A 22,764-nucleotide genomic window follows, 5' to 3' on the forward strand; every position below is an offset into this window, starting at 1 on the left:
GTCTTAGAGAACGTTTGGAGCAGGCAACATCCTGTCAGACAGTGCAGGGTGATTGTGGAGCCATCCCATCAACGCCTCTTCCCTACAGATTGCCAGTGTCCTTTATTCTAAAATCCAAGCAAGGCTACAGAGTCACAAGTCGCAGTGGTGTACCCAGCCAGGACTGGCTGTCACATCACTCAGACTCACAGGAGACGATTGAGAGAACTGTGCAAGGCTTTTCCTTCTAGGATTCCCTCCATGATGCGCAATAGAAAACCAGAGGAAAGTGACAGGATGGTTTACTGGCCCCGGGAGCCAGTGGGATCCAGCTGGTTCAGCTCAGACTGATCCAGCAGTTCAAAGTCATCCCCTTCGGCGTCAGTGTCCAAGTCCAAACTGGCTGCTCTGAGGTGAGTCTTTGCCCCTCTCTGGGGATTGGTGCTGCGTGAGGAGCCCGGCTGAGGGGCTCCTGACAGTGCCAGCTGGATCATGCCCCTGGTGACAAAGCCAGCGATGTTGTTGGTGAGATTCTGCACTGATGTGCCAAACTCCTCCTGCTCGTACGGGAGCTGCAGATCCTCTGTCCCTTGTGAGCGGTACGCCAGGCTTGGGATCCCAATGCTGGTGTCATCTTCATCATCTAGGCCCGTTGCTTCTGGGTTTATGGAAGGGAAGTCAGGGAGATCCCTGGCAAAAGATTCTTCTGGATCACTGTGACCATCCAGGTCTGGAAGAGGAGAAAGTGCTTTAATCACCAGCACCCACAGGCGCAGGCAGGAGCTGAGCCAGCACCTCCCCTGGACAGTGTTGGGAGCTCACAGACCACACTCTCTTCTCTTCATGTCCCTCCCCTCATCCCACTGTTAGATCCCACTGACTCCCAGCTCACTCACAAGGAACGCCGGTGCTGAAGCAGCCACCTGCAGGAGGGGAGCATCAGCACCCACAGCCAGAGTGGCAGAGCTGGATCTGCCTCTGCAGAGCTACTGCCCTCGCTCCTCTCAACCACCACAGCAAGGAAGGAGGAAACACTTCTGAACAAAACAGGCAGCTGCAGCTCATTTCCAGCAGCAAGGCTGACATCAAAGCCAGAGTTCAATGATGGCAGGTAACACATCCTCCCTCCAACCCATCGCCCTGGTGCCTGTTTGGCATTTGGCACTGCTTCCTCTCACCTTCTGATCCCTCTGTCAGGGGTGTCTGGCCCCTTGAAAGGTTAAACATCCCACTTTCAGTATAGGACACCTCGGCATCTGAATGCTCTGAGTCAGAGATGGTCAGTTCCTTGGCGACCATGGAGTCATCCAGCTTTGAAACAGAAGACAAAATTGAAAACATCAGCATTAGAAAGGTTATCCCCATGCCTCAAGACAAAACAGATGATGGAGGGGTCTTCAGCTAAACCTGGCCCTCATTGGAGGCTGGTACATGAGGCACATTTACATTTACTGCACAGTCTAAGAGACTGCAGCTTGCACAAGCAGCTCTGGACATTCTTTAGTGGAACAGAATGGGACAGAGGTGTCTGAAAGGACAGTGTCCTCATCTACTCTCCCATCACTCTCAGCTACACTGTGCTGACACACAGCCAGATGCTGCCTGTCCCCACAGTGTGGTTTGTTCTTTCCAGCTGAGCTCTCCCCTCTCCCAGAGGCTCCCTTACCTTGGGGCAGAATGCAGCCAGCTCCTCCTCGCTGTCACTCCCATCGTCTGTGGCCTCCTGCCCAAGGGCCCGGCCACGCACTGTTAGAAACCAGACACAAAGCTGTTACTGCTGCTGGGGAAAGGCTCTGTGCAGGACCAGAGAGCCCCAAACTGCACATAACAGAGCAGAGCCAGCTCAGTTCTACAGCAGAGCTATGATAATTTCTAACTGTGGCTGTAGCAGATTTTTTTCTGCTGAGATGAACATGTTTAGAACTCCCTCGCACAGAGCCTTTCCTCCTTTCTGCAGGATAGAGAACACCCAGTTCTGGCAGCCAAGAACTGGAGCAGCTCAGTGCTGTGAAAAGCCCACAGCAGCCGCTCCCTAGGAGATGGCTGCAGAGGCGGAACTGCCTCTCCCCATTCCTAAGGCAGTTCCAAGAATTTGCCATGCCAGACATGCAGCCCCTACTGCCCACCAAGGCTGGAGCCTCTGTTCTCAGCCCATTTCAGGCATCAGGGATCCAGCTGTAAAACCTTGGGGCCAGCAGGGGCACGGGACTCACACTGCCTCTGGCGCTGCCTCGCCACCATGTATCCGCGGACGCTGAAGTCCAGGCGCTGCAGCACGGGCTCCAGGCGCAGGAACAGGCGCTGCCCCAGCCTGTGGTACACGGCCAGGGGCCACAGCAGGACCAGGAGCACTGCAGTGAGCAGGAATGCGGGTTACAGGGTGGTTCAGGATGCTGCTTGGCAGACATCCTGCCTGTTTTGTGATGCAGCACAACACACAGAGCACGGCAGATCTGAGCACTGCTGTGGGAGGCTCTTAGAACAGGTGTCACCTCTGCCAGTTTAACAAAATTGAGATGCCAACCTGTTAGTGCTCAGATCTGTAGTTATTAAGCACTCAAACACGTTCTCTCCAGACCAGACTTTTCCTTCTAGGATTCCCTCCATGATGTGCAACAGAAAACCAGAGGAAAGTGACAGGACTGGTCAAGAAACACCACATTCCTGGCAGAATGTATTGTTTTAAATTTTAAAGCTGTTCACACAAGCTTTCCTTCTCAGCCCCATTCCTCAGACATTTAGCACCCGCTCATCTCTTTTCACACCTAAGTCTGTATTGGCACAGAGATTTACTTACACAGCGAGTATGAGAGCAGGAGCCCAGGGATATACCGGCCCAGGACAGCCAGGAAAGTGAACACTCCACACACTAGAAGGCAAAACTGAAGACATGAGAGACAGTGAGTTTCCAGGTTTAAGCAGTAGGTTCACTCACTTCTTGACCATCCCAGCCTCTGCAAATTCTGGGTCAAGTCATTGTTTAAAGGGGTGAAGCCTTCACAGTGTCCAACCACCTGGCACAGACACAGAGGCATCTGCCTTCAGAGCCACAGGCAGCTGAAGCTTCCTGCCTCAGGGCAAGAGGAGCTTCCCAAAGCAGGGACAGCAACAGCAAGGGAGAGGCTAAACTAGAGAGCTCTTCAAGGTGAAGAGGACAAGGACAGTATCACTGTGCTACAGGTTTCTCTTTCCATAAACTCAAAAAAAGGAGAAAGAAAAAGCTTGACACACTTTCTCAAACTGTTAAAACCCAGTGAGGAGACAAGTTTGACAGACACTTGAAAAGTCAGAAACTTACAGAAGGAGCAGCCACGCTCTCACTTCAGTGTTGCAATCTGACATTCACTTTCTCCTTCCTCTTCCACACCCTGACTATTCTGCCTGTGCTTTCCATTCTTCCCCACCACCTAATAGGCATGGTGTTGTGGGAGCCCTGTTCCCATCCAGGAACGTGTTCAGCCGGTGCTGGATGCCAGCACAGGAGGATCCTCCTGGTCAGCAGAGGCTCCACACCAAACAGGTTATTTCTGAAGACTGCACATTCTTACCTTGCCAGGACTTTCCCTCTTGAAAACGAAGAGATTACTCAAGAAGTTGGTCCCAGTCACCCATGCTTCAGCCAAATGATGGCAGAGCTCTGGCACTCCGAGCAGCCGAGGGTGGACGTATCCCCAGCTGCAGGGAAGGCAGAATTTGGGAACAGATATTGCTGCATCAGTGTCAGGGTTGAACACCTCTGTTACAAATACTTGTCCCAGTGCTTCCTTCTGCTCCCACCCAGCACAGAGCTCTAGAGATGAGGGTCACCAGCCCTCCAAGCAGTGCCCTGCCCAAAGCAGTTCATCTACAGCCCCTCTAGCAGCATCCCAGTGCTCCCACAGCAGCTGAGGAGCAGGAATTTCAGTCAATGGCCTGGACCAGTTTCCATGCTGCTGGAGGGAGTGCACAGTGCAGATGCAAATCAAGTGAATCCATTGACTTTTTCAGTGTTTATCTGGTCAACTGCAGCCTCCAAGTGTTCAGCATGAGGTCTAAAAGCAGCCTTGCACCTCACTTCATGCACTCAGTTACTCTGGAGGCCTTGAGTTGGTCAGTTTTGTTAGTGCTGCCTAACTGCTAGTCACGAGTACCTGAAGGTTAGAAAGAGCAATTCCTTTTGTACTTAGGCCTCTTAAAAAAAATGAATAAAGACAATTTGGCACCAGCTGAGGTGATTTAATCAGGAACTGACATCCAGCACAGCCTGGCAGTGGCGGCAGGAAGGTGTGCCCAGAGAGGCAGGTGAGCAGTGAGGCAACACCTCAGCGTTTCTCAACCCATTATTAATGCTGCAGTCAGGTCATAACTATGCAGAAACAACTGCTGGAACAAGCCTGTTCAATATTCCCTATCAAGGCTCAGAACACTTCATTAATTCCCACAGAAATGCTGTTTTCCTGCTACTGGAGGCCAATACAAGAGGAATTGCTCCTAAGGCAGCACCTCTAACTTCAGGGCGCAGGGAATCAAGCAAGCGTGTCTGGAGGCTGGTATGAAGGCACAGTATAATAAAATGGCTCGGGCAAGTCAAAAACTTCTCAGGACCACCTGACTGCATCTGGGTCTCCCATCTGCCCTCCATCCAGCAGCTCCCAGCTCCCTCCTGCCCCTCCTCCTCACCCCAAGGCGCCAACATCCCAAGCATGTGCAGGTAACAACACAGTATCACAGCAAAGTATCACAGCAGAGGAGTCAATTAGTTTCCTACCTCTCATTGTCTAATTCATCAGGTCTTGCCACTAAAATATTAAGAACAGACACTACATTAGTTGCAAGGAATTTGCCATGGGAGTGCTTAGCTCTTGGGATTTAAGTAAAGCTTTAATGAGCTGGGGAACACCTGGAAAAGACATTAACTGTAATTACAGGATGGAGATGCATCACTCCATAACAAATCTTGAGTGTGTACGTGTGACAGTACAGCACTGCAAGAGTCTCTCTGTGTTCCTTGGTGTTTGTTGGACACTACAGGTTGCCCACTTCCCTCTCCCCCCCTCCCTGCACACACCACAGGGGAGGAGGAACACTCTGCAGACTGGAGGCATCAGGGATTTCAGTCTTTTGATACTTTCCCACCCAGGCTGGGACTTGAAAGGGATGTACCAGCCACTCTGAGAGATCAAATCAGAGGGATGAGGGAGCTGGACAGACACTGTCTCCTCAGAAGGAGCCTGAGCCAAGCTTTGAAACTGAGGAAAGCTTTAATGTCTTCCCAGGAACGAGACAGAACACGGACTGAAGCAGAAAGCTGGGAGCTGAACTTGCTGGTTAGTCAGGGAACCAGCCCTGGGACATGCAGACCCTCACACTCCTCCAAACTAACCTGTCCATGCAAAGCCAAGGGACCCCGAGCTGCCTGGAACAGGGGTGGTCATCAGTGGATTAATGTCACAAAGGAGGGATACAACTGCTGTGGTTACTGAAAGCTGAAAACTAACTTCATTAACAGCCGTTCAGATGCCTCTTCTCCCAAAGAAATCCCTGATCAACAGCAAGGCTGGGACTTGTCTTCATCCTAAACTGGGTTATTATGGATTCTGAGGAGGAATCCAGACGAGTTCCACATAGGCTTCAATTTCTCACTCTGGTACTGAATGCTCAGAAAGTGAATCACTGTCTCAAACCTGCACTAGGTCACGTACACCCTGTGGTTCAGGATTACAAGACAAATACCAGTGTCACAAGCACAAAAAGAACTTGTGTTTACACAGGGTAGAATAGTCCAGCTCCAGGAGGAGCATGCCTGCAGTACTCTTACTGGTTTCTAGACCATTAAAGCAAAAGGTCCAGGTTTTAACAGTGTAACTGCAGGCAGTGCAGAGCCTGTACTTGTGGGGCTGGAAACAGGGCTAGATTTGCTGCTATGAGCTCAAAATGCAACTTACCACCAATTTCTGGCCAGATTTTGTGCTTCCACTGGTCTAGACACACAACTACTATGAGGGAAAGTGCAGTCAGGAACAGCAAACGAAGGGAAGTCAGAGCAAAGAACCTGTGCAGAAGAGACCAATGAGTCGGTACTGGCCAGATCTTTGTGAGACACAAAGGGGTAACACAAACCAACCTCAAACCACTCAGGGGGAAAACTCAGCACTCAGTCACCATGCAGCATGGCCCGGGGGCAGCCGCCGGGTGACCCGGGTTTGCTGGTGTCACTTCTCCCGGGACAGCCCCGCTCCCGTCCCAGGCCAGCTGCCCTCCCTCCGCTGCCACAGAGCAGGCGGAGTTCCGGCGAGTTTGATGCTCTCAGGTACAAGGAGAGCACGGGGACGGGGCTTCAGCAGACCCAGCGCTCCCAGGTGCTGTAACAGGACACGGCCCGAGCCCGCGGCCCCTCACGGACGGTTCCTGACCGGGTCAGCTCCCCCAAACCCCAAACCCCCGACCCCCGCAGCCCCGGTGATGGGGGCTCGGCGGGGCGCGACTCCCGAGGCGAGGCCGCTGCGCCCCCCGCCCTGCGCGGCCCGGTCCCAGCCCCGGTCCCAGCTCCGGTCCCAGCTCCGGTCCCAGCCCCGGTCCCGGTCCCGGTCCCTGCCCCCCGCTCACCAGAACAGGCCGTGCACCGCCACCCAGCACAGCGCGCTGCGGGCCGGCCGCTCCCACACCAGCGCGGCCTGCAGGGCGCCCAGCAGCGGCTCGTAGGGCCCGAGGCGGCAGCGCAGCGCCGCGCTCACCGCCTGCACCCGCCGCTGCCGCTCGCCGGGCCCGGGCCCGGGCCCCGCCGCCGCCGCTGCCGCCGCCGCCATCGCTCCCTCACGGCGTCAACATCCGCTCGCCCGCCGCGCGCGCGCGCCCGCCGCAGGCATGGCGGCCCCCTGCCATCCCCACGCTGTGCGCCGCCATCTTGGCGCAGGCGCGGTCTGCACTCCGTGGCGGGACGCACGCGCGTTGCCAGGGCGCCGCCGCGGGCCGAGGTGCGTGGGGCTGCCCCGGAAGTGAGCGGTGCGCACGCGCAGTGCCGTTGGCGCCGGCGGGAGACGCGGCGGTACCGGAGCCGGGCGGGGCGCGGAGCGGAGCGGAGCCTCGGCCGCGATGCCGCGGGAGATCATCACCCTGCAGCTGGGCCAGTGCGGCAACCAGAGTGAGCGCGCCACGGCCGTGGCGGGCCCGGGGGAGCGCGCACCGGGCGGGGTCGGGATGCTGTGGGGGGGCAGTTAGCGGGGCCTGGCGGGACGGGGCGGGGCCTGCGGACCGGGGCGCTCCGGGCCCTGCCCCGGCCCCGCTCCCCAGCCCGGTCCCGCTGCCCGGCCCGTCTGACTGCGCCTCCCCGCAGTCGGCTTCGAGTTCTGGAAGCAGCTCTGCGCCGAGCACGGCATCAGCCCCGAGGGCATCGTGGAAGAGTTCGCCACCGAGGGCACCGACCGCAAGGACGTCTTCTTTTACCAGGTACCGGCGGCCGTGGAGCGGGCACACCGTGCGGAGCGTGCTGCCCTGCTCCCCGCGGGGCTCCGTGGCCGGGCGGGTGCAGCTGGGCTGTCGGTGCCCGTGCAGCCCGCTCCACAGCCCCTGCGGGCACGGGGACGGCTGGGCGGGCCCTGCCCGTGCGGGCGGCAGCAGCGCCTCAGCCCGGGCTTCTGCTTACAGCCCGCTGCCGGCTCCCGCCTGCGCTCCCGGTCTGTTGTGGAGCGCTGTGGAGGCGGAGCAGAGGCACGAGGCTGTGGCTGCCATAGATAGTGTCTTATGTAAGCACCAGGAGTCCCCCCCTCCCGCGCTGGGACACGGAGATGCTGCGCTGAGGACAGGCTGCACGGGAGCAGCCTCTCTCCCTCCCTGCTCCCTCTCACCAGGCCAGGGGGTAGCTCATGCTGTGGCAGTGGAAGTGGCACCGAGCTGCAGCAGCATCCAGACCCTCTTGCTCCTGTTGTAGGCAGATGATGAGCACTACATCCCCCGGGCCGTGCTGCTGGACCTGGAGCCCCGCGTCATCCACTCCATCCTCAACTCCCCTTACGCCAACCTTTACAACCCAGAAAACATCTACCTGTCTGAGCATGGAGGAGGAGCTGGGAACAACTGGGCCAGTGGCTTCTCGCAGGTACCAGCTGTGGTGCTGCTGGGTGAGACACGGGGCAGCTCTTCAGCCCTGGGGCTTTGTCCTGGCCCCCTCCTGTCAGCTGAGTCCCAGGTTGTGAAGAGCACCTCGTCACTGGCAGGGACTGATGTCCCTGGGACTGTGTCCCTGTGGCACCCTGGGGACATCCCACTGCCAGTCTGACTCGACTTCACACCAGGCTTGAGCAGCTCTTCTCCATGTTCTGTGAGAAAGGAACAAAACCAGTCCTGATCTCTCTTGCAGGGAGAAAAGATCCATGAAGATATTTTTGACATAATAGACAGAGAGGCTGATGGGAGTGACAGTTTGGAAGTAAGTAAACAAAGGATTTGGATCTGATGGTCCTGCCTGGTGTTTTCCCAGCTTGGTTGCTCTTTGTAAGGTTGAGCTCAGCACTCAGGTGTCACAGACTTGCTCAGTGAGCTTCTGGGACTGAGCACAGAACACGTGGAGAGATGATCTAGGGACAGGAGGCCTGTCCATCCCCACTCCACCTACCAGCCTGCCCCAGAAATTCTTTCACTGTTTGCTTGTGGGGCATTTTTCTTTACACTGTCCATATGAACCCCTACCCTGTGTGCAGACAGGCAGGGCTGCTGGGTGTTCATGTCAGGCTGTGACATGGCAGCAGGGGAAAGGAGAACATCACCAAAACGAGCTGGCAGGAGATTCAAGTGCCTATTGTGGGAGCTGAGCAGGGGGGAGCTGCCCTGGAGTCAGGCAGTGGTAGCCTGGCCTCAGTCATTCTAGGAAGAGGGAGGGGTGTGAAGGACCCAGAAAAGGGCTAAGAACATGCAGTTCCATTTCCTGTGATGGACTGGACCCTGGAGGTGACATTGGAGCTATTCCAATCCTGTTGTGGGTGGGAGGAATCCTGAAAGCTCCCGAGCAGCCGTTGCACTTTGCAGGGTGTGCAGAGATGTAGGTCCCACTGTGAAGGCAGGAGTGGCCTGAGGGGCTGTGGCTGCTGCTCTGGAGGAGCTGGGGTCAGTCTCTGCTGCATCCATGCTCCCAGCTGCCACGAGGATCTCTGGCCCTGTCTGGCAGATCTCTGCTGGAGGCTCTGGGGATGACACATTGTCTGCCTCCTCTGGGGCTGAGCTTCACCTTCAGCCTTCTGCTTCCTTCCAGGGGTTTGTGCTTTGCCACTCCATCGCTGGTGGAACAGGCTCTGGGCTGGGCTCGTACCTCCTGGAGAGGCTGAATGACAGGTGAGCACAGCCCTGTCCCCTTCCCAGAGCGCAGAGCCTGGCCCAGCCTGGGCAGCCTGCCTGGAGTGGGAGCAGGAGAGCGCTGACTCAGAGCCACCACCCCCACCCAAACACTGCCTTGTGCAATCCCTGGCACGCTGCCTGCAGAAGGCTGGCTCCTGATACGCCTGGGGACTTCAGAGGCTCTGAAACTGGACTCCTTCTGTCCAAGCTCTGCCTTCCCTCAGTTGTTCTTATCAGGCAGCTGCCTGCGGACACCCTGACGGTGCAGGGGAGGGTGGGAGGCTCTGGCTGAAGGCTGTGAGCTGCCATCCTGGCCTGTTTCAGCTTGCATCCTCTTGAAAAGACTTGTGAGCAGCTGCTTACTCAGCCTGTGGATGGCTCAGCCTCCCTGTAGCTCCTCTGGCAGCCGGCTCCTGTGCTGCTGGGGTAGGCAGTGCTGGGACACATTCTCTCCCTCCCTGGGAGCCACTCTGGCTGCAGCTTTGGTGACTCACCCTGTCCTGAGCCCTGGAGACTGCTAAGGCAGCTTGTGGGAGGGGAGAGTGCAGCTTGGTGGTGTTAACCCTCGAGATGCTGCACTTCTCACTAGGTATCCCAAGAAGCTGGTGGAGACCTACTCAGTGTTCCCAAACCAGGATGAGATGAGCGATGTTGTAGTCCAGCCGTACAACTCTCTGCTGACACTGAAGAGGCTGACCCAGAATGCTGACTGTGTGGTAAGAGGCCCGTGGTGCAGCCAGCCCTGAGGACACAGCCCTGTCCCCAGAGCTCAGAACTGCAGCCTGTCCTGGGGCCAGCACTGTGTGCCTGCGAGCCCCAGGTGCAGCAATGAGCACTCCCCAAGCAGATGTGGCCTCAGGGACCCTCGCTGGTGCTAACCCTGCAGAGCTGCCTGGCATTTCTGCCTTGCATCCAGCAGATCTTCCCAAGGCAGTGAGGACTGGCTGTGCTTCCTCTGTGTAGCTGTGCTGCAGCCCCTGCCTGAATGCAACACCTGTGTCACCTGCAGCACCTACAACATCCCCAGCCAAGCAGCCCCTTCAGCCTGCCCTCAGGTCTGGCCCAGACGCCGCTCACCCCCCGCAGCTGGTCCCTCCCTGCATGTGGCAGTGCAGCAGCAGTTGCACTGGAGCTGCTGCAGCTGACACTGCTGCAGGGTGCTGGCCCAGGCCAGAGCTCTTTGAGAGCATGGGAAGCACAGCCAGGAGGGAGGGAAGAGGTTCCATTGACGGTGTCAGTTACGTGCCACAGACGAGTCAGCTTGTGGTTTCAAGTGTCTGCCACTTGTGCAGAGGGCTCCACTCAGGGCCTGTGCTGGACCACCAGTGCCCTGGGACACATGGTCAGGACTGCCCTTCCTCGGCTGCCTCAGGGGCCCTTCACAGAGCCCGGTTTCTCTTGCAGGTAGTTCTGGACAACACAGCTTTAAATCGTATCGCGACAGACCGGCTGCACATTCAGAACCCGTCATTCTCGCAGATCAACCAGCTGGTGAGGACTTGTCCCTCAGGAGAAGCCAGCATGGGGTTTCTATGCTGTGTTCAGTTTAGTCTGAATCTGCTTCATGGGCTGGGCTCAAGGGTGGGCAGCTTGGAGCTGTGAGTGAGGGTCCTGTGCCCTTCCAGGCGCCCCAGCTTCCCCTGGCATGTCTGTGAGGCAGATTTCTACAGGCTCTGCGACCCTCTGCTGACCCTGTCCTCTCCCTAGGTCTCCACCATCATGTCTGCCAGCACCACCACGCTCAGGTACCCCGGCTACATGAACAACGACCTCATCGGGCTGATTGCCTCGCTGATCCCCACGCCCCGCCTGCACTTCCTCATGACCGGGTACACGCCGCTCACCACCGACCAGTCGGTAAGGCCAGCCCCAGGCTCTCCTTCCCATCCCCAAGGGCAGAGAAGCTGCCACACTCACCTTGCAGCCTCTGTCAGCCCCGTCTCGGTGTGAGCTGTCACTGCACGTCCCAAATCCCAGGCTGTGCTCACAGCACGTGACTGCCGCATGTGCAGTGAATCAGACATGAGCAGGCAGTTGTGTTTGTGCCAGATGCTACCTGCTGCATACATCAGGGTGGCTGTCGAGAGCATCGTGGTCAGGACTGGCAAAAGCCACCCTTAGCAGTGGTGAGAGCAAGGCCAGGAGAGTGGCATTGCCAGTCCTGCCACCCCCACGAGCCATCGGCTTTGGCAGTTTGGGTCCAAACACTAATGCTTGTTGTCACTGGTGGTGGGCTACAGGTGTCAGCCCCTTCCTGAAGCTCAGTCTGTGTCTGAGAGTGAATTTGCCACCCCTTTGCACTTCAGGTGCTGCTTCTTGTGTTTGGCTTGTCCCTAACCAGTGGCCCCAGCCCCCAGGTGCCAGTGGGGCAGTTCTGTTTTTGGGAGGTGCTCACCTGCACTGGCCCACCGCGGTCCGGAAGGAACTAACAGCTGCTCTTCTCCTCTCCCTGTGTGCATTTCCTCAGGATGTTTCTCAGAGAAGCAAATCTGAAAAACTGCTGGCTCTGAAAAGGGTATCAGTGTGTGATCTGTCCTCCAAGGGAGGAGTGCGGGCAGGGCTCAGCCAACGGCTCAACCAGTGCAGGAGGGGGCTGCCACCTCACCCAGCTGTCCCTGCTGCGGGCAGTCTGGGTGCTGGCCCTGGCTGTGGCACCCCGGGGCAGTAACAGCTGGGCAAAGCCCCCACAGCACTCAGGGAGGGCTGCCCATGGCTCAGAGCAGGGCAAGGCAGGGAGGGCATGCAGTGGGGAACACTGTTTGACACTCTTCCTGTTGAACCCCCACTGCTCCCTGCCTGGCAGGGGGACAGGACTCATTTTTGATAGCAACAACATAAAACAGGTCCCTGTCCCTCTGTTCTCAGCTGAGCTTCAAGCCCAGCCCCTGCTGTGCTGCAGGGTGGGGGCCAGACAGTCCCCCATGCTGGAGCCTCCACCAACACTCTGTTTCTTGGCCTGGTTGTGCCTGTTGTGTGGTGTTGGGATTTCCCTGTCTTGCATGTGGCTTTGCATGTGACTCCATCCTCAGGGGGAGGGCATTTCTGTCCAGCTGCCCCCTGCTCCTGTGTGTGTGTGTGCCAGGAGGGCAGGGAGCAGCACCCCTACTCCTGCTGACCCCTGGCTGGCCTGTGCAGGTGGCCAGTGTGAGGAAAACCACAGTCCTGGACGTGATGAGAAGGTTGCTGCAGCCTAAAAACGTGATGGTGTCCACAGGGCGAGACAGGCAGACCAACCACTGCTACATTGCCATCCTCAACATCATCCAGGGGGAGGTGGATCCTACACAGGTGAGTTCCCGTGGCTGTTCAGGTACATTGTTCAGGCCATGGTGTGGCCCAGGGAAGAACATGGCCCAGGGATGAGAATAGGCAGTGCCTGAGAGCTGGCTACAGATTGCTCCTTTTTCGCCTTTGGCTTCATGGAAAGGCCACAGTCATGCTGAAATCCACCTTCCCATGGCTGTGAGGAGCAGCTCCTGGGTCTGCTGCTGCCCTCACCCTGCTGCCCCTCACTGTTCCCATGCAGGTTCACAAGAGTCTGCAGCGGATCCGGGAGCGGAAGTTGGCCAACTTCATCCCCTGGGGCCCTGCCAGCATCCAGGTGGCTCTGTCCCGCAAGTCCCCGTACCTGCCGTCCGCCCACCGCGTCAGCGGGCTCATGATGGCAAACCACACCAACATCTCCTCGGTGAGTGCCTTCCCTCGCCACGCCGGGCCTGCAGCCCACGCCTCGTGTCTCTCCAGCCTGGGCCTGTCACACAGCCAGGGACGGGGGTGGGTGGCTCCCAGCAGGGCTCAGCTCTGCTGCAGGGTCCTCCCATCAGTGCCAAGGCGCTTTTCTCTTGGGAAGGGTCTGTGGGGGAGCTCCGTGCCCCCTGACCCTGCGCTGCTCTCCAGCTCTTCGAGCGGACGTGCCGGCAGTATGACAAACTGCGCAAGCGAGAGGCTTTCCTGGAGCAGTTCCGCAAGGAGGACATCTTCAAGGACAACTTCGACGAGCTGGACAACTCCCGGGAGATCGTGCAGCAGCTGATCGACGAGTATCATGCGGCCACACGCCCCGACTACATCTCCTGGGGCACGCAGGAACAGTGAGTGCCCTGCCAGGAGACAGGAAGGCCCCGTGGCCAGCCCCACGCACGCCAGCAGGGCTTGTCCCTGCCGTGCCCACGTTTGTCACCCCCCGGCGCTGCCTGGCGCGGCAGAACCGCGCGTGCTGCGCTCTGCCCGCAGCTCCTCAGCGGGGGACAGCCCCCGCCCCACCGTGTGCCCTGGCCCAGGACAGGACTGGGGCAGCTGCGCGCTCTGCTGGGAGGGAACCTCTGCCTGTGGGAGCAGCGCTTGCTGTAAGGAGGAGGAGAGTGACCCTGGGGCTGGGAACAGGCCTGGCCTCATGAGTTGGGTGCACACAACCCCCGTGGCCAAAGGCTCCGTGTGGCTGAGCTAGTCCTTGCCCTGGGCAGGAGCCTTGTTCCTCCTTGGCCAGATCAGGCCAGGGGCACGGGCTGTATCTATATTTTTGTAGGTTATTTTGCTTTAATAAAGGCTGTTCCTGCACTGATGCTGCCTGCACGACTCCAGATTGAACAGCCAAGCAGGGAAGCCAGATACAGAGACTGAGGCTGGTGCTTGCCTTGTCTGGCTGGCCAGCTGGCCCCATGGCACAGGAGCACCACGGCTGCTGCTCACCAGCACGCCCTGGGGTGTGCAGGGCCAGCTCTGCCCCGGCTGGCAGTGCCATGGGGCCCAGGCAGCACTGGGCAACTGCTGCAGCAGAGCCAGAAATACTGGCAGGACCTGCCGGCACGGCTGACCGGGGCTGGAAGCGGCACCGCCCTGCCCGCTGAGACACGGCACCCACAGGGATATCCTACAGGAGTGGGGCCCTGTCACGGCTGGGCCAGGAGGGGCTGGGGGTGCCCTCAGCACTCAGGATCCAAGGCAGGGGACAGCAACACCTGGAAGGATGTGGGCTCGAGGCTGTACAGTGCCAGGGGATATGGACACAGCAGTTCTGGTCCTGACCTGTGGGAGTTGGGCTGTGGACAAGGGGCAGTGCTGGCACTATCCCAAGCCTAAGCAGCCCAAGGTGAAAATTAGTATTTTCCTCTTACCCTTTGGGGCACAGAGCAGGCGACTAAAAATACAGTCACCGTGGCAGCATGGGCTCCCACGCCCTCTTTGGCAGCAGCCCCCGTGGCTGGGGCAGTTCCCCCCGCCGGGGCAGCCAGTGCCAGGGGCTGCCGGGGAGCTGGAGCTGCCTGTGCTCTTGGTGAAATGCCAAAGGTCGCCTGGCAATGACCAGAGGGACAGCAGTCCCTGCCCCCAAGGACACGCTGTGCCGCTCCTCCCCACTGCCTGTCCCAGCCCTGCTGCCCTGGCTGCCCCAGGGATCCGACTGTCCCAGCCTCCCGCTGTCAACCCACGCTCCAGGACAGGAGGCCCAGCCTTTCCTTTGTGCATTTATTTAGAAAAACAACCAACCAACCCCCCCCATCCCAAGACAGAACCAACAAAATCTACAGAGGCAACACTGAGGGGCTGAACCCCAGCCGTACCAGCTGCCACTCCACCAGCCACCCCTGTGACATAAACCTGGCCACAGGGCCACCACAGAGCCCAGCCACTCATGCAGGAGGAGCCTGCGGGTCCCCGGGGCAGCTTGGCCCAAAGCCGCCCGCAGCTTTCCAGAAGGGGTGGGTCCAGAGGACGGACAGACAGACGATGGCACAGCACTACTGCCTGGTACCCTCTGCTGTGGGCAAAGCCCCCGGGGCACGAGCAGAGTGGCCAGGCAACACAAGTGCTGGAGGCAAAGGCACCAGGGTATGGGGGACAGGGACAGGCCTGGGGGCAGTGTGGGGACCGCAGCAGGGCGGCCCCACTGCCCGCCAGGGAAAGTGCTGGGAGACGTGGGGCGCGCAGGCGTCTCAAAATAAATTAAGGGAATAGCCAGAAAGGCAATGGCAGTGGGGGGACAATGACCCCCTGGCCCCCGGCTCTCAGGAGCAGCTGGGGGCCAGCACAGACCTGCCACTCGCTGCTGGGCTTGGCTGCCCTCCCATGCCGGCCATCAGAGCACCTGCGTGGCCACATCAGCTGCTGGGCTAGCTGTGGGAGGAACCCACTGGTGGCTGGTGCTGCCAGGGCCCCTGGGGCAGCACAGTGGGCTCTGAGGTGGGGGGACTGGTGGGAGGCTCCTGGGGCTGGGGCAGCCGCTTGGTACCCGCAGAGGCGAGGTACGTGTTGAGGAGCTGGGCGATCTCTTCCACCTGCAGGGTAGAGGGGGCACAGGGGGTCAGTCCGGGGCACCCTTGGTGAGAGGGGAGGGTCGAGGGATGGCAGCACCTTACCTGGGAGGTCTCAAAGAGCAGGTCTCGATCCTCCACGGAGAGGCGGAAGGTGCAGCTGTCAGAGGCACCAAAGGAGGAGATGCGGCCGTAGCAGAAGCTGTCCAAGGGCTCCGGGTCTCCGGGCTTGTACAGCGAGACGGCCTTGGCCCCGATGCCCAGCCACAGGCGCTGGGGCCCGCAGCCCACCGGGCTCTGCAGGGAGAGGCGTGTCAGGGCTGCCCACTGCCAGAGCTGCCCCTGCCCCACACCCAGCTGGGGCCTCACCGCCTGCAGGTCGACATCGAAGAGCGTGGAGCCAAAGCCAGGCCACTCCCGCACCAAGGCCATGTAGGCAGCCATGGCCTCGGGCCGGCCCATGCCCTGCAGCAGCTTCCACTTCTCCACGATGGCAGCCATGGTGCTGGCCCCCTCCTCACGCAGGCGGCCCCGCAGGCGCTGGTCCCGCTCCGCCCGCTGCTTGGCCAGCGCCTGACCCCAGAGCCCGCCGGCCAGCAGCCCCGCGCGCAGCCGCGCCCCCCGGCACTTGGCGGGGGGCCGGTGGGGCGGGGGCGGCAGGCGGGCGTGCAGCACGTGGGGCGGGAAGAGCTCCTCCAGGCGCGGGAAGGGCGCGTGGGTGGAGAAGTCGCTGTTGAGGCTCTGCAGGCGCAGGGCCGCCAGCGTCTGCAGCGTCTCCTCTGATGTGGGCACGTAGCCCCGCAGCACCATCTCGTGCGCCTGCGGGAGAGCGGGGTGAGCTGGCACGGCCACCACGGCACGGCATGGCACAGCCACCCCAGCGTGCCACTCACCTGCTCAAAGAGGAGGGCAAACTCCAGGCTGTCCCGTGGGACGTTGTCCGTGTCTAGGAAACCGTAGTGCTTGAAGCAGAGCCGGCATGGTGGGTCCTGCTCCCGGTCCTCTCCAGCCAGGCTGCAGCAGACAGGACCGGCTCCATCAGCTTGTGGATGTGCCCCAAACCGTCTGTCCCCTCCCACCCGTGGCCCCCCAGCCCCTCTCCACCATAGGCAGCAGAACAGGACATTTACTTTTCAAACCTGGTGAGGACATCAGCCAGCAGCGTGGCACTGCCCACTGGCTGCTCCCGTCGCCGGGACTGCTCGTAGAGCGCAAAGAGGTTGGGGCTCTGGGACAGCCCCAGGCGTGACACAAGTTCCTGGGCCACCTGGGCGAGACAAAGGCAACCGATGGTGACCACGTGTTCCTGGCCACGGCACTCAGGGCTGCAAAGGGACACAGACAGGTCATGGTGGGCAAAAGGCAGACAGCCCCTGGCCCCTCTCCACCATGGCTCAGCTGGGAGAGACCCTGCTCATCTGCTGTGGCACACTGCCCACCCAACCCTGCGCAGCAAAATGTCCCCAGCCCCCTGCCTGGCACAGCTGTAATCCCTCACCTCCTCGGCTGTGGTGTGGGAACTGATGGCCACACTGCAGGCAGGTGCCCCAGGGCAGTGCACTGTGCAGATCATCTCTTGCCGCTGCATCAGCACCAGGATCTCCTCCAGGGAGGGCACGCACTCCCTCCCTTTTGTCTTTCCCAACGCCTCCCGGATGAAACAGGCGTACTTGGCCATCTCCGAGGCAGGAAAACGGTTCTCTGTCCTGCAAGAAATGCCAGGAGGATCAGGGTGGCACTGATCTGAGGGGCGCCCAGCACCTGGCGAGCTCCCTGGTGACAGCTGGCACGCCTGGCACTCACCTGTCCAGGTGGAAGCGCAGGAAGCGCAGGACAGGCGGGGAGGGCAGGAAGGTGCAGCTCATGCAGGTGAGGAGCTGCCAGTAGTGCAGGTCACCCTGCCCGCCCGGCGCCGGCGGCTCCGTAGTCTGCTTCACCAGCTGGCAGTAGATCTCATCCACCAGCGGCGGCAGGTCCAGGCAGGTCTGCAGGACACCCTGCATCAGCGGCACCGGGTCCCGCTCCGACTCCAGCTGCTGCAGCGAGTTGAAGAGCTTCACAGCCTCGTCACGCAGCGTGGTGTAGCTGCGGGGGCCAGGGGCTGCGGGATGTGATGAGGGTTAAAACCAGTCCCATGGTCTTCCCCAGGACCCCCTGCCACCAGCTGGGCACTGTTCTCACACCCAGGACCAGCCAGACCCCAGCCCAGTGCCCACAGCGTCCAGCCCAGCCATCACTGCTGCCAGCCTAGACTGCAGGACCCAGCTCTGTGCCCCCCACCTGCCCCTCACCGCTTTGGTCCAGGCTGCCATAGGGGAAGGGCAGCAGGGGAGCGTAGAGGGGGCCACTGGTGTAGCGCAGGATGGGGTTGCAGCGATAGATCTGCTCCAGAACCTCGGGGCTGTCTCTGTGCTCCTGGAGGGGCAAAGCAATGGCAGCAGCTGCACAGGGGTCACCTGGCCGAGTGCCTGGCACAGACCCCCCACCACCACCCTGGGGCAGGAGAGGCCCCAAACATCCATCCCAGTGCTGCTGTGAGCATGGGCAGCCCATGGGTGCCCTGGGCTCACCTCGACATCGTGCATGAGCAGCTGGGTGGGCGTCTGGACAGGCGCTTTGCTGTCGATGACCTTCTGCACGGCGCACACCCAGCGCACAGCCTCGTTGAGGTGCTCCGTGTACAGGCGGTAGCAGTGCTTCCTGCCAAACACTGTCACACTCCAGTAGCCTGCGAGGGACAGACCCACTCACCCACTGCTCACCAGCACCCCAGCCAAGCTGGCTCAGTGCCCCAGGGCTCAGCACAGCTCGTCCTCTGGGCAAAAGAGGCCTTCAGGGCTGGGAGGGTAACACAGGGAACAAGGGGCTGGGAAGATGCAGCCTGGCCAAGGGGCGTGGGCACCTCACCTGTCTCCTTGTAAAGCTGCTTGTCTGGCCAGAGCACGGAGCAGAGGCTGGTGAGCACCAGGGAGCCCAGGCGCCTGGCCCCCTTCTCGTTGCTGCTGTAGTAGTCCAGGGAGTCGGGCGTCAGCACGAACCAGTACTTCCGAGGACGGATCCAGGGGGTCTTCATGCAGCCCCGCATCTCCCGCTGCAGCCAGCCTGGGAAGGGGAACCCTCAGCCCTCACTGACATCCACCCCACCGGCTTCTCAGCACAGGGAAGGGTCTGCACAGGTCTGACCATCCCTCTGGGATGGGACCAGCCACAGCTGGGGCAGTCTCACCTTTCACGAGAGCATCAGGGTCATCCTCCACTGGCCCTGGGCCCTTCTCCACGATGAGGCTGCGCATCTCCTCTGCAACAAGCAGGGACCTGAGGACAACATGGAGTTGAGCTCAGGTACTCGTGGGGGTCTCCCACAGCCCCCGAGCAGGGAGCTGGCCTCGGGGCTGGGATGAATTGGGTCCCAAGGGGCTCTGGGCACCCCACAGTCCCGCGGTGGGAACACGGCAGTCATTGGGTGCAAATGACCCCGGCTAAAAATAAGCTGTTTGCAGTCTTGGCCCTGCCAAGGAATTCGGAAAATGAACAACCAGGAAGGAATGTTGGCAGCAGCGTCAGTACTGCGAGTACAGGGAGCGAGCAGGCCCCTGTGCCCCAGCACCCCATCTTTCCTCAGCTCTGACCACCCCAGGGCACAGCCTCTGCTGGTGGACACAGCCTGGCAGATCCTCCTGGCACAGGAAGAGTCATGCACAGCCCCATCAGCTAAGCCTGCGGCAGTCAAGCCATCTGGCACGGCAGGGGGATGGAGACATGCCTGAGGATGCGCCAGGGACGGGGACAAGCACGCCAGTCCCAGCTCTGCCACTCCCTGCCCTACCTGACAGGGCAGCACAGCCTGGTGCTAGCTCTGCGGGCAGGATGGTTCAGCACACGCCAGCACCAGGGCAACCTCCCACAACACGCCAGTCCCTCAGCTCCTGCAGCACCACACAAGGGACACAACGCAGGACGGAGGCAGGGGATCACTCACCGCTCCGAGCCACTGCTGCTACGGGTGGGCTGGCTCAGGCTCACCTCCAGGGATCCCTGGGGAGGAAGGAGACATCTCAGCCCCACGGTCATTACCTGGCCATCCCCCTCTGTGACTGAACGCCTCTTCATCAACCCAGCTGTGGTCCAGAGAGACAGGCTCACACCCTGCTGCCGTGGGGCAGAAGAGCCCTGGCACCCGTGAGGTCACGGCGAGAACCGGGGCTGCAGCTGGGGCGCCCCGGGTGCGGGGGCAGCCGGCGGGCGCGCTGGCCGTGTGTCCTCAGCTGACCCGGCTGGCTGAATACCGTGCAGAATTGCACAAGGTCAGTGCTGAGTAATACGCTTACGGCACAAAGTCCCATTGTAATGGGGCCGCTGACTTCCTGCCCGCGGCGGTGGGACGCAGCACTGGGAAGTCCCTGGCCCCGCAGCAGGACAGGGTCAGTTCCTCCTCACGCAGCACGACTTGACATGGACAGGGACGCTCACGTGACAGTCCTGGCACACATGCTGGGACACGAGGCAGAGCCCAGGCACAGGCAGGCACCGGGTCAGGCAGGGTGCCCAGCAGAGTGGGGTGCGGGGACGTGGGTGCACCGGTGCAGTGCTGTCCTGGGAGATGCACGGGAGCTCCTGCCAGCTGCAGCCCAGCAGGGCAGCTAGAGGCACGACAGGCCAGAGCACACAACGCCAAGAAAAAGAGACAGATGCTAAAAATAGTGACAGGCGGGGGGAGCCGCCGCAGGTATGGTTGTGCTGTGGGGCAGGGCCAGACACGGCTGACCTGTGGCATTAAGGGCACCTGTCACATAATGATGGTACCAGTGCACAGGGCCAGCACCTCCAGACACTGTCCCACTGCCGAGGCTCCTTAGGGCTGCAGGCATGGAGGCAGTGCCTGGTTTCTGGAGGGCAGTCCAGAGGAGGCAGCGGTGGCAGCCGGCTCCTTCTCAGGGATATAAATAAACAGGAGAGGAGCTGCGGCGGCAGGGCCAGGGTAGCTGCTCCCACGCTCTCACGAAGGGGCAGTCGACACTGTGGGTTTCCAAGGACCCCCTGGCCACAGCAAAGGGCTCTCAGGGGAGCTGGCGTCACCACTCGCCCACGCCAGCCCGGAGCCAGTGTGGCCCATGGGATGTGGGAAGCCCAAAGGCAGTTCCTGACATAGTTGTGCCCTTGGCACTGCCACCAATTCCCAGAGGGACCAGCTCCAGCCCTGTCACTGTCCCCACTTCCCACCGTCCCACGGGGCTGGCACTGCTGGGAAAAGGGACCTGCTGCGAGGGCACCGACGGCGAAGGGTTGCCCCCAGCGCTGCACGGCCAAGGCCGTGCTGCAGCCCCGACAGTGGGCAGGAGAGAGGGGCCACAGCAAGCGGGACCAGGCAGTCACCACTCCCTGCGTCCCTCGAGAGCGGGCTGGGACTCGGGCCCGCGGCCCTCGGTGCAGGAGACCGCCGGGACAGACGGGAGGCCCCCGGGAGCCGGGGCTGCCCCGCACCCCGCGCTATCAGCCGTCGCACACGCAGCCCGGCCGGAGGAAGCACCGGTTTCCGCCGCTCCGCTTCCCTCCAGAGAGGAAGCAGCCGCAGAGGGGAGATGCAGGCCCGCTCTCCGCGCCCCGCACGTGCTCCTGGGACAGCCCCGGCCCGCTCCGGCGGGGCACTCCGGGACCCCGTCCTAAGGAGCGGGCAGGAGCAGCAGCCGGCACCGAGCTGCCCCGCGGGCCCGGGACCTCCGCGCCCGCCCGGAGCCTTCCCTGGGCTGCGGCTCACCCGCACCCGCCGGACCGACCCACACCTGCACCCAGCGGGACCACCCCGGCCGCTCGTCTGTGCTCGTCCCGGTGGCCGTCCCGGCGCCGGTGCCGGCCTCACCTGGTCTCCCTGGGCGCGGAGCTCGAAGGACGCCTCCTCCTCCTCCTCTTCGGCCTCGCCGTCCGCCTCCCGCTCCGCCTCGCCGTAGTCCCGCCGCAGCAGCGTGAAGCCCCGTCGACAGCACAGCAGCCACCACAGCCCGCCCGGGAACGGCATCGCCCCGCCGACACCGACGGGACGGCACCGGGACGCGACGGGACCGGCCCGCCGCCCGCCCGCCCCGCGCCCCGGCCGCCGGCCCCGCCGCCGCCCCGGGCGGGCCGGGCCGCGCGTCACCGGGCGCCGCCAATCGCCGCGCTCGGCCCGGGGCGGAGCTGCTGCCCGGGGCCGCCGCTGCGTCAGTGCGGGGCGGGGGCAGCGCGGGGCCGGGCTGCGGGAGGGCCGGTGCTCCCGGAGCCGCCGCCAGCGGGGTGCACCGGGTACCCTCGGTAGCTGGCGGGGCACCGGTGCTGAGCATCGCCTGCACCCGGTGTGGGCACCGGCACCGGGCACGGGCTCCTGCCCTGCCCCGCGGCAGCCGCATCAGGCGCTGCTCTGAGTCCTGCGTGCAGCTACACTGGCGCCCGTCCCAGCATGGCGACTCAGCCCGGTGTGGTGCCAAGTTGGTGCCAGCGGGCAGCACCGTGGGCTCTGTGCTCGGGCAGGAGGGCACCGTGGGCAGGAGGACACGGTGGACAGGAGGGCACCAGAGGCAGGAGGGCACCATGCCCGGGCAGGCCTGTCCTGGTGGCCCTGCTAGTGCCTTTCCACAAAGGAGCCGGTGGAAGGCATTCATGGTGGGGTCACACTCGGTGCCACAGCTGTGTGGCTCACCTCCGCCCCAGGCTCTGCCAATGGCAGAGGGTCTGTGGCACCCTCAAGCCATGGGTGCCATGGCAGCGTCTAGGCCCTGGCCCCGCTCCCAAAGCCCCAGGAGTCAAGGCTCTGGCTGTGCTACAGCTGTGGGGTCATGGCAGTCCCTGGGAGCCTCGGTGCTGGGATGCGCCGGCAGGAAGCTCTGGCTGCCAGTTCCCCTCCCACACAGGCTGCTCTGGATTGTGCCGGGGGCTGAGCCCCTGGTGCGGGGCTGGCTGTGCAGCCAGGACAGCCACGGGCATCGAGCAGAGCCCACCAGCTATGGGGGCAGCAGAGGACTGGGGCGGGACCACCTGAACCACAGGCTGGGTGGGCAGCAGGGGCAGCTGTGCTGCCTGGCCAAGAACTGCCCAAATCTGGCCCTTGATCCCAGCGAGGCCTGCGGGGGACAGAGGCACATCAGCCCGCCTCTGCGGCTGCTGAGTCAGCAGTAACCTGTTTCTGGCCCAGCAGTAGATGAAGATTCTGGAATGGCTTCTTCCAGTCGGGCCCTGGGCTAATCCCAGACAGCAGGGGGTG

General features: G+C 61.5%; 3 protein-coding genes across 4 annotated transcripts; 1 reads left to right on the plus strand and 2 right to left on the minus strand.

The window, feature by feature from the left end:
• Positions 1-78: 78 nt before the first annotated feature.
• RETREG3 (reticulophagy regulator family member 3) lies at positions 79-6,856 on the minus strand. Its single transcript, XM_063403929.1, has 9 exons — positions 6,565-6,856; positions 5,904-6,010; positions 4,727-4,757; positions 3,528-3,654; positions 2,777-2,861; positions 2,193-2,330; positions 1,646-1,725; positions 1,158-1,290; positions 79-709 (listed from the first exon to the last, which is right to left on the minus strand). Exons 1-9 carry the CDS (start codon positions 6,762-6,764, stop codon positions 282-284), a joined length of 1,329 nt encoding a protein of 442 aa, XP_063259999.1. The 5' UTR covers positions 6,765-6,856; the 3' UTR covers positions 79-281.
• Positions 6,857-6,940: 84 nt separating this feature from the next.
• TUBG1 (tubulin gamma 1) lies at positions 6,941-13,846 on the plus strand. Its single transcript, XM_063403925.1, has 11 exons — positions 6,941-7,099; positions 7,292-7,404; positions 7,886-8,053; positions 8,315-8,383; positions 9,203-9,282; positions 9,875-10,001; positions 10,690-10,776; positions 10,993-11,142; positions 12,421-12,573; positions 12,812-12,973; positions 13,183-13,846. The coding sequence occupies exons 1-11, from the start codon at positions 7,051-7,053 to the stop codon at positions 13,378-13,380; spliced, it is 1,356 nt and encodes a 451-aa protein (XP_063259995.1). The 5' UTR covers positions 6,941-7,050; the 3' UTR covers positions 13,381-13,846.
• An 877-nt stretch (positions 13,847-14,723) lies between these two features.
• PLEKHH3 (pleckstrin homology, MyTH4 and FERM domain containing H3) lies at positions 14,724-21,641 on the minus strand. Of its 2 annotated transcripts, XM_063403903.1 has the most exons (13): positions 21,391-21,638; positions 19,513-19,568; positions 18,760-18,848; positions 18,441-18,635; positions 18,104-18,261; positions 17,825-17,948; positions 17,337-17,634; positions 17,032-17,239; positions 16,664-16,800; positions 16,427-16,547; positions 15,903-16,352; positions 15,639-15,830; positions 14,726-15,557 (listed from the first exon to the last, which is right to left on the minus strand). In XM_063403903.1, exons 1-13 carry the CDS (start codon positions 21,544-21,546, stop codon positions 15,393-15,395), a joined length of 2,349 nt encoding a protein of 782 aa, XP_063259973.1. In that variant the 5' UTR covers positions 21,547-21,638; the 3' UTR covers positions 14,726-15,392. The 2 variants fall into 2 exon arrangements, with proteins under 2 accessions (XP_063259972.1, XP_063259973.1); XM_063403902.1 differs by having other exon boundaries at positions 14,724-15,557; positions 15,639-16,352; positions 21,391-21,641.
• Between the last annotated feature and the right edge of the window lie 1,123 nt (positions 21,642-22,764).

The sequence above is a fragment of the Prinia subflava genome, chromosome 8 (assembly GCF_021018805.1).
Source record: "Prinia subflava isolate CZ2003 ecotype Zambia chromosome 8, Cam_Psub_1.2, whole genome shotgun sequence".
Classification (NCBI taxonomy): Eukaryota; Metazoa; Chordata; class Aves; order Passeriformes; family Cisticolidae; genus Prinia; species Prinia subflava.